Genomic DNA, 9,992 nt, shown 5'->3' with positions numbered 1-9,992 from the left:
AAATGAGTATTCAATCCTAATATGTCCTCTAGCAGACATAGAAGAGGATGCAATGCAATAGTGTGTGATTTGAAGCCCTGGGGATTCAGGCTTTACTCTATGTGATGTCTGCCATTGTAGCTCTGTTGCTACAGCCTTTACTTTGGGAACTTGACTCTGCGTGGTCATCTATGTTCAGCCCTATGGATGACATATGGATTAAAAGCACCATGCATGACACCTCATCTATAAACACTAGATGGCACTGCTGACAGCCTCTTTTTCTTTTCTACAGACAATTGAGTAACCGTGCCGTCAGTGGAAGTGGCTACCCGACTCTCATTACCAGTAACCTGAATGAAATGGTCATCAGTCAGTCAATGTACAAATCAAATGAGTATTCACTCCTAATATGTCAGCAGTGCCATCTATAAACACTAGATGGCACTGCTGACAGCCTCTTTTTCTTTTCTACAGATAATTGAGTAACCGTGCCGTCAGTGGAAGTGGCTACCCGACTCTCATTACCAGTAACCTGAATGAAATGGTCATCAGTCAGTCAATGTACAAATCAAATGAGTATTCAATCCTAATATGTCCTCTAGCAGACATAGAAGAGGATGCAATGCAATAGTGTGTGATTTGAAGCCCTGGGGATTCAGGCTTTACTCTATGTGATGTCTGCCATTGTAGCTCTGTTGCTACTGCCTTTACTTTGGGAACTTGACTCTGCGTGGTCATCTATGTTCAGCCCTATGGATGACATATGGATTAAAAGCACAATGCATGACACCTCATCTATAAACACTAGATGGCACTGCTGACAGCCTCTTTTTCTTTTCTACAGACAATTGAGTAACCGTGCCGTCAGTGGAAGTGGCTACCCGACTCTCATTACCAGTAACCTGAATGAAATGGTCATCAGTCAGTCAATGTACAAATCAAATGAGTATTCACTCCTAATATGTCAGCAGTGCCATCTATAAACACTAGATGGCACTGCTGACAGCCTCTTTTTCTTTTCTACAGACAATTGAGTAACCGTGCCGTCAGTGGAAGTGGCTACCCGACTCTCATTACCAGTAACCTGAATGAAATGGTCATCAGTCAGTCAATGTACAAATCAAATGAGTATTCACTCCTAATATGTCCTCTAGCACACATAGAAGAGGATGCAATGCAATAGTGTGTGATTTGAAGCCCTGGGGATTCAGGCTTTACTCTATGTGATTTCTGACATTCTAGCTGTGTGTGGTCATCTATGTTCAGCCCTATGGATGACATATGGATTAAAAGCACCATGCATGACACCTCATCTATAAACACTAGATGGCACTGCTGACAGCCTTTTTTTCTTTTCTACAGATAATTGAGTAACCGTGCCGTCAGTGGAAGTGGCTACCCGACTCTCATTACCAGTAACCTCAATGAAATGGTGATCAGTCAGTCAATGTACAAATCAAATGAGTATTCACTCCTAATATAGAAGAGGATGCAATGCAATAAATTAATATATAAAGAATTAAGTAAACTTTATTCCTTCAGTGAAAAAAAACGCTCAAAATCAGAATGGTCTTCTGGGGCTTTATCTGCTGACCTCATTCTCCCATCACCCACAATATGGAATCAGGTTGTTAAGTTTAAAACCATGCCCCTTTAATCAAGTTCTTTAATTAGAATCTTTACGCATTGATATCTATCTAAGACTCACCCATTGTTATAGACTGTGGGCCAGATTTATCATGACTCTGACGGCTCACTCCACTTTCACATATGGCTAAAATAAGTTTTAGCCAAGTCAGATTTATGATCGGCCCTTTAAGACTGTAATAAATGTGGTTTGACGGTAGCAGTTTATCCGTCAGTAAGCAGCTTTACAAAAGTCGCACATCTTTACGAAAATGTCGCACGTTTTTATGAAAAAGTCGCATGTTCTATTAAAAAGTCTCATAAGATAAGCATGGTCCTCACTGGAGTGAAATTGCCACTTTTTTGCGACTTTTTAAATAATCCCAATAGTAAATCTGTCTAGAAATTCATTTACATAAGAAAACACGCCCAATTTCAGAAAACTGGCGAGCATAGTGCAGAGCAGAAAAAAGTCGCAAAACCTAAAATATTGCGTCAGTGAGGACTATTAGGGCTCATGCACACGACCGTGTGCCGCCCGCATCAAGGACCCATTCACTTCAATGGGTCCAGGATCCAGGATATGAGTGCTACAGAGTGCTTCCATAGTGCTTCTGGCTGTGCCTCCACACTGCAAAAAACTTTAGTTTATAGCAAATGAATCATAATAAAATAGAAATTAATATATAAAGAATTAAGTAAACTTTATTCCTTCAGTGAAAAAAAACGCTCAAAATCAGAATGGTCTTCTCATGCTTTATCTGCTGACCTCATTTTACCATCACCCACAATATGGAATCAGGTTGTTAAGTTTAAAACCATGCCCCTTTAATCAAGTTCTCCAATTAGAATGTTTACACACTGATATTTATCTAAGACTCACCCATTGTTATAGACTGTGGGCCAGATTTATCATGACTCTGACGGCTCACTCCACTTTCACATATGGCTAAAGTAAGTTTTAGCCAAGTCAGATTTATGATCGGCCCTTTGAGACTGTAATAAATGTGGTTTGACGGTAGCAGTTTATCCGTCAGTAAGCAGCTTTACAAAAGTCGCACATCTTTATGAAAATGTCGCACGTTTTTATGAAAAAGTCGCATGTTCTATTAAAAAGTCTCATAAGATAAGCATGGTCCTCACTGGAGTGAAATTGCGACTTTTTTGCGACTTTTTAAATAATCCCAATAGTAAATCTGTCTAGAGATTCATTTACATAAGAAAACACGCCCAATTTCAGAAAACTGGCGAGCATAGTGCAGAGCAGAAAAAAGTCGCAAAACGTAAAATATTGCGTCAACAGTACCAGTGAGGACTATTAGGGCTCATGCACACGACCGTGTGCCGCCCGCATCAAGGACCCATTCACTTCAATGGGTCCAGGATCCGGGATATGAGTGCTACAGAGTGCTTCCATAGTGCTTCTGGCTGTGCCTCCGCACTGCAAAAAACTTTAGTTTATAGCAAATGAATCATAATAAAATAGAAATTAATATATAAAGAATTAAGTGAACTTTATTCCTTCAGTGAAAAAAAACGCTCAAAATCAGAATGGTCTTCTGATGCTTTATCTGCTGACCTCATTCTTCCATCACCCACAATATGGAATCAGGTTACGTTTAAAACCATGCCCCTTTAATCAAGTTGTCCAATTAGAATCTTTCCACACTGATATTTATCTAAGACTCACCCATTGTTATATAGACTGTGTGTCCAGGGTGCTCCCAGACAGTTTTTTGAACTTGCTGAAAAGGGAGCTCTCTAAACCTGTCTATGCTTTTTGGATAATTTTCCAACTTTTGCTATTTTCTTTTTGTGATTTACTTCATTTATAGATTTTGATTTTTTATATTCTTACATTTTGTCTATTGACAACTATTTCTGCAGTTTATTGTTTCGTTTCCAAAAGGGGAAATCTTTAGGATATTCAAGGAATAATCATGGAGTCTGTATCCAAAACGTAAGTACATGTATTTGTTATTAGTATGCATTTTAAAATAGACTAAAGTTGTATGTAAAATATGTGTTTTTGCTTTGATTCAAATTTTGAGGGCTAATGTTTTGTTTGATGATCTATACCAGTGGTGGGCAAACTTTTTGGTCAACTGAGCCAAGCTAGCTATTTGCGGTCCGCAGCACAGGCACGGCGCCCTTACATTCCTGGGCATGAGCCCAGAGTGTTTTTACATACTTTTATATGTACTTTCTTTTATTTGGATCTTGATTATTATTTCATTTTATCTTTATCATTTTTTACTTTTATTAAACTTGTGAGCACCGTGGGGATCTAAGCTCCTGGCAGAGTGTTGGGGCGGCATATTCTGAGCTCTATGTGTATATAATTGTAGCAATGGTCTATTGAGACCTGAAATCCCTATAGGGGTCCCTAACAAATGTTAAAATTTTTGTCTTTATTATTTAATGGACAAAACACACTATAAAGAAAAAACAATTCACTTTAAAATTATCAGTGTAACAGTGTACACGCGGGGTTGTGTGATTACAATTGCAAGGTGAGATAACATACACAGTATATTTGATGGGATCCCTTGATAGGGTATATCCCCCCCCCCCTAAATGTATGGGATGGTATTACCACTGGCAGTTACTAGTTCAAAATACTGACAGTGGATCAACTGCAGGGGCACTGGTGAGTATGTCTCTCCTGCCAATGTTCACTGCTATCTGGTCCCTAGATCAGGGTTACCAAGCAGCTAGCATAATTGCTGGTCCCCTATATTGGGTGGCTGTTTCTCTCAGCCGCAGGGCTAACACAATGTCACCAGTCTCCCTAGCCACTGTTTGACTCCTTTCTTGCACTGATTTCAAACTGCGCTCCTTCCTCTATTGCTGTGTCATAGAGGCATCAATTTCACTGTGGTCAAATTCCTATGCTGTCACACTCTCCTTATCTACTCGGCTGATTGCCGCCGCATGCTAGTAACAATTCCCTTACGCTGTACACTGCAGTGCCCCTGTAGTTGATCCACTGTCAGTATTTTGAACTAGTAACTGCCAGTGGTAATACCATCCCATACCTTTAGGGGGGAGGAGATATACCCTATCAAGGGATCCCATCAAATATACTGTGTATGTTATCTCACCTTGCAATTGTAATCACACAACCCCGCGTGTACACTGTTACACTGATAATTTTAAAGTGAATTGTTTTTTCTTTATAGTGTGTTTTGTCCATTAAATAATAAAGACAAAAATTTTAACATTTGTTAGGGACCCCTATATGGATTTCAGGTCTCAATAGACCATTGCTACAATTATATAAATATCCCGAGGGTCTCTAAAAGGGACTTTGATTAAACTATGTGTATATAAGCTCCTGTCAGTTCAGTTTGTGGAGGAAGGAGTTTTTTCCATTTCACAGTATGGGATATATAATTTACATCTTAATAGTACTGGTGTTTTTGCATGTGGCAATGCTCATGTTATTATCATGAAGTTGTATTATTCTAGCATGACACCTTCTAACAAAAAACTAGGAATTATCATATCTTAAAGGTGGCAAAATTTCACACTTATTCAGGGAGCGGTTTCTGTTCACACCTACCCCTCCCTATTGCAGTGGTGGGCCAAAAATACCAACCTTATTCCATCAGTGAAAACAAAAACAGAATTTATCTTGTGGGTCACCAAAACTTTAGTTTATTGCAATTAAATCATAATAAAATAGAAATTAATATATAAAAAAATTAAGTAAACTTTATTCCTTCAGTGAATAAAATCACTCATAATCTGAATGGTCTTCTGGGGCTTTATCTGCTGACCTCATTCTCCCCTCACCCCCAATATGGAACCAAGTTGCTAAGTTTAAAACATGCCCCTTTAATCAAGTTGTCCAATTAGAATATTTACACATTGATCTTTATCTAAGACATACACACATTGTTAAATAACTTGCTGTAAAAGCTGCTCTCTAAACCATTTATAGATCTTTTTGTGATTTATGTTTTGATTCCTATTGTGAGGGCTATTTTTTTTCTAAGGTCCTGGGGCAGGGGTTCCACAGGAATTAATGTGCAAAAAAAATAAAAAATTAATAAAAATAAACTATTTTTTTTGTCTTTAAACAGCAAAAACAGAACTCCACAGACATGCCCTGTCTGCTATAGACCACACAAGATTCTCTCAACACATCTGAAAAGAAAGTGTATGAGACTGAGCACAGATGAAGCCAGGAAAGCGGCATTAGAATCGGCCAAGAAGACCCTGGTCAATATAGCATCGAAGGGCACTACCATTTCTTACGATGAGATCATGTCTCTAGGATCTCTGGAAAAAGTTGTACCTTTTCTAGAGGACAGAGGCTTTATAATATCAGACAAGCCGGCTTCAAACAGGTATGTGCTACCTCATTGCCTATCGTCTCATGTGTGAGTCCATCCCAGTACCCAAATTCATATTTTATATTTTATATATTATAGGAATGTCAGACAAGAGATAACACCTACCTCTGTGTCTGCTGCCACCTCCACATTGCAAGCAGTGGCCTCTCAAGTACAGCCACTTCACACGGAAGACGACGAGGACACATTCCAACCTCAAGAAGATTTGGAGGTCGCACATGGCAATGTGGAGCCTGAAGAAGAAATTGAGGATGTGCCAGCCGAGACCGAGGACCAAGATATAGAAGAGAGAGACAGCATTCCAGAAGAAGACCACGAGGAAGGACAAGAAAGAAGACAAGATGAAGAAATTGAGGAAATTGATAACCTCGATAGTGAGACACAGAGGTCAGTGTTTTGCGACAGCCTATGTCTTCTCAGTATTGGTAAAATGTCTTTAGTCTAACTATTGCATTTTCCTTCTGAATTATAGAATCCTACAGACAAAATGGACAGTGAATACAAGAAAGAAGATGATGGCTGAAGGGTTGTACCAACGTCATTCATTAGACAACCCAATGCTGAAGGGCTTTGCCTCCTATCTGAAGGACACTTTGAAGGTCAATAATTATAAACAGGAGGTTGAAGATGTTGCAAGGTTCCTTTTTTACATGAACCCAAAGACCGTAAACCTACAGTTCGTGAAGGATGTGGAAAAGGCCAACGCCTTCTTTACCAAGCTGAGGGATTTGAATCTTGCAAACCAGACCATCTTCAACTACCTGAAACATGTCCGGAGGTTTATGACCTATCAGCTAAGATCCACCAACCTCTTTACCAAACATCCAAATTTGTATAAGTCCTGCGAATTCTTTCACAAGGTGACCGATGACATACAAAAGAGGTTGTCAAAGGGCATTTCTAGAGAGGTTGTCAGCAAACGGTGAGCTATTCTCTCTCTCTCTCTGTACATATATACATACAGTAATATATGCTTATTTTATATAGTAATATCATATGTATCTTATTTTTAGGTACCAGGCATTGACAACCACTTCAAAGACACCCCAGGAATGTCGCAGGCTTCTAGATGTGGCAAAACCATCATTCTCACAGTGTTTCAAGGATGTCCAAGGTAGAAACACTGATCGAGAAACATATCTAGAAATTCTTTATTATTTGGAGGCCCTGCTTATATTGAAACATCTACAACGACCAGGGGTAGTGCAAAATATGACCGTGAGTAACTTTTTCATCCTCTTTCTTTATTCTTATTGTTGGTTTGCTTTTGTGTCCATTAAACTTTTCTAACTCTTGGCTCTTAGGTTTCTGAGTGGAAAGAACGAATCTCCCACACATATAATGGGGAAGATCTTGCTATAGTCGGTGTTAAGTTACACAAGACAGCTTCACAACAAGTGGCTACTTTTGTACTAAACAAGGAGGAAGAAATGGTAAGCTTTCTCTAAGGTTATAGGTTAACATAATATTGAAATAAGGCATTTTAATAATTTCTCATGCCTTTTTTTTATAAACCCCCTCCCCCCCCCCCACAGTGGTTTAAAGTCTACTTTGAAAAAGCTAGACCAAAGTTGCTACAGAAAGACTCTCCAAAGGATACATTCTTCATATCGACCTCTGGAAAAGAGATTTATAACGTTTCCAATGACATCATGCGGTACCACAAGAAGTAAGATTAAAAAAAAATCACTTATCATTTTCAAAGTGTAAATATAGTGTAATATCTTATGTGTTTACCATTTTCTTTTTAATCCTAGATTCAAACTTCCCAACATCTCTAGCCAGCTTGTCAGGAGGGTTTGTGAAACTTGGACCATTCCTCATTATTCAGACTCCGAAAAGAATATGTTTTCAAAATATCTGGCACATACCAACCTCACGGCCGAACGAAGCTATAGGGAGAAGACGCTAACGGATATTTGCCATGGCTACCAACTAGTAATACAAGCAGGGCAAGTGACGAGTGATGAGCCACAAGCCAGCACCTCAAGGTACTTGATTGTTGAAGTAAAAACAATTATTGCTCTGCAACCTTGATTACTAAGTAATTTGCATTTTATCTGTTTCCTATGCAGACATCTGGATCCAGAAGAACATCGAGAAAGCCAGGATGATCACAGTGAGCAAGACGAGGACATCACTTCCCAGAACACCTCAAGGTACTTGATTGTGGGAGTAAAAACAATTCTTGCTTTGCAATATTGATTGCTAAGCCCTTTGTGTTTTATATGTTTCCTATAAAGAAATCGGGATTCTGAAGATCGTCAGGCAAGCCAGGATGAAGACTCTACTTCAAAGGATGAGAACAGCAACGAAGACGAGGACATCACTTCCCAGGACACAATCAGTGACGAGGATGATACTGGCTGGACTTCAAGGTGAATAGACTGTCCAAATAATATCATTGTGTTTGCTAATGAGTGAATGCTTTCCATGATTGTATATTAACGTTCATTTATGTTTTATTGCAGAGCACCAACTCCCTCAGTGCCAGCGATGTCAACAAGGTCCTGTGGGAAAAGTCAGACAGCACCAGCAAGCTCTAGCAGGTAACTAAACCACACATTGATTTATTTTATTTATAATCACAAATTTTCCACTGAATGTTCTGATATCAGGTTATAAAAGACTGAATTGACTGTCCAAATAATATCTTTTTTTTTTTTTTGCTAATTAGTGGATGCTTTCTATCATTGCATATTAATGTTCATTTATGTTTTATTGCAGAGAAAAGACTCCCTCATTGCCAGCGCTCTCAACAAGGTCCCATGGGCAGAGGCAGACAGCACCAACAAGATCTAGCCGGTAACTATACCAAACATTGATTGATTTCATTTAGTGGATAATCACAAATCTTCCAGTGAATGTCCTGATATCAGGTTATAATGTTGGACTTTCTTCTTTCTTTTTCCTCAGAAGGACTAAATATTGCCGGAGAAGTACTCGACTTCGAAGATAACGACCTTCTATAGTCCAGCCAAGGGCTATATTTTACGCACTGTTTTATAAAAATACCAACAGTGTTTTGATGTTGTTTATGTTTTTTAGGTTTATGCTTTCTATGATTGCATATTAATGTTCATTTATGTTTTATTGCAGAGCAAAAACACCCTCATTGTCAGCGATGTGAACGAGGTCCGGGAGGCAGAGGCAGACAGCATCAGCAAGCTCTAGTATATACCAGACATTGATTGATTTTATTAGGTGCATAATCATAAATCTTCAAGTGGATGTTCTGATATCAGGTTGTAACGTTGGACTTTCTTCTTTCTTTCTTTTTCCTCAGAAGGACTGAAGATTGCGGGAGAAGTACTCAACTTTGAAGATGATAAGCTTCCATAGTCCAACCATGGACTATAATTTACGCGCTACGTTGTATACAAACGCACACTGTTTTACTGTAATATATGGACTACTTCCTATCCTGGGAACCCATCTGTTTAGGAAGTGCATGAAGCGCATAGCAGCGATGATGAGAGATCAAGACAACCCTGACAGAGGCCAAAATAAAGTTGGTCAATGATGTATCATGGTGCTTGCTATGAGGATCGCTGAGCTGTTATGAGACAAAAATGCAAGGAAAATATGATTGGGTTCCTAAGGAAAGACAGATTATTCATCTCTATCTATATTCATTTATTAGGTTACTATAGGTTACTGATGGGGTTTGATGAATAAATACAATTTCATTATTTTTGGCAATATGATAATGGGGTTTGTTGGGGGTTTGAGATAATGGTGTTTGTTTAATAAATGCACTTTCATAATTTTTTGGTGTCTTGGATAATGAGGATTGATCAATAAATATATTCTTTTTTATTAAACACTTTGTGTCTGGAAGTTTGTTAGGGCACATTTAGGATAATGGGTTTAGGTATATGGAGGGTCACTTTATGGAAATCTCGTAGCTCTATATCTCCTCTATTAACCCTGATAATATGAGCTTCCTAACCCCAAAGTTGGCTGCTGCACAGGACATCAATGGGGGGTCACTTTATGGAAATCTCTTCCCTGAAAATGTAA

At 38.8% G+C, this 9,992-nt stretch overlaps 1 protein-coding gene across 1 annotated transcript; it reads left to right on the top strand.

Annotated features, from left to right (window-relative positions):
- Nucleotides 1-3,174: 3,174 nt before the first annotated feature.
- Nucleotides 3,175-9,740, top strand: LOC121000006. Its single transcript, XM_040431033.1, has 14 exons — nucleotides 3,175-3,568; nucleotides 5,697-5,963; nucleotides 6,048-6,356; nucleotides 6,442-6,891; nucleotides 6,983-7,187; nucleotides 7,274-7,402; nucleotides 7,505-7,638; nucleotides 7,727-7,960; nucleotides 8,045-8,128; nucleotides 8,213-8,347; nucleotides 8,441-8,518; nucleotides 8,697-8,774; nucleotides 8,886-9,142; nucleotides 9,256-9,740. Exons 1-13 carry the CDS (start codon nucleotides 3,549-3,551, stop codon nucleotides 8,926-8,928), a joined length of 2,166 nt encoding a protein of 721 aa, XP_040286967.1. The 5' UTR covers nucleotides 3,175-3,548; the 3' UTR covers nucleotides 8,929-9,142; nucleotides 9,256-9,740.
- The last annotated feature ends 252 nt before the right edge of the window (nucleotides 9,741-9,992 follow it).

This window comes from Bufo bufo, chromosome 4 (genome assembly GCF_905171765.1).
Source record: "Bufo bufo chromosome 4, aBufBuf1.1, whole genome shotgun sequence".
NCBI classification, from domain to species: domain Eukaryota; kingdom Metazoa; phylum Chordata; class Amphibia; order Anura; family Bufonidae; genus Bufo; species Bufo bufo.
This window is presented reverse-complemented; position numbering and strand designations above follow the sequence as displayed.

Coding starts and splice junctions, on each gene's coding strand:
- LOC121000006 (XM_040431033.1), top strand. CDS start 3,549: ATGGAGTCTGTATCCAAAAC. Junction 6,357..6,441: donor CTCGATAGTGAGACACAGAG/GTCAGTGTTTTG, acceptor TCTGAATTATAG/AATCCTACAGACAAAATGGA. Junction 8,348..8,440: donor GATACTGGCTGGACTTCAAG/GTGAATAGACTG, acceptor GTTTTATTGCAG/AGCACCAACTCCCTCAGTGC.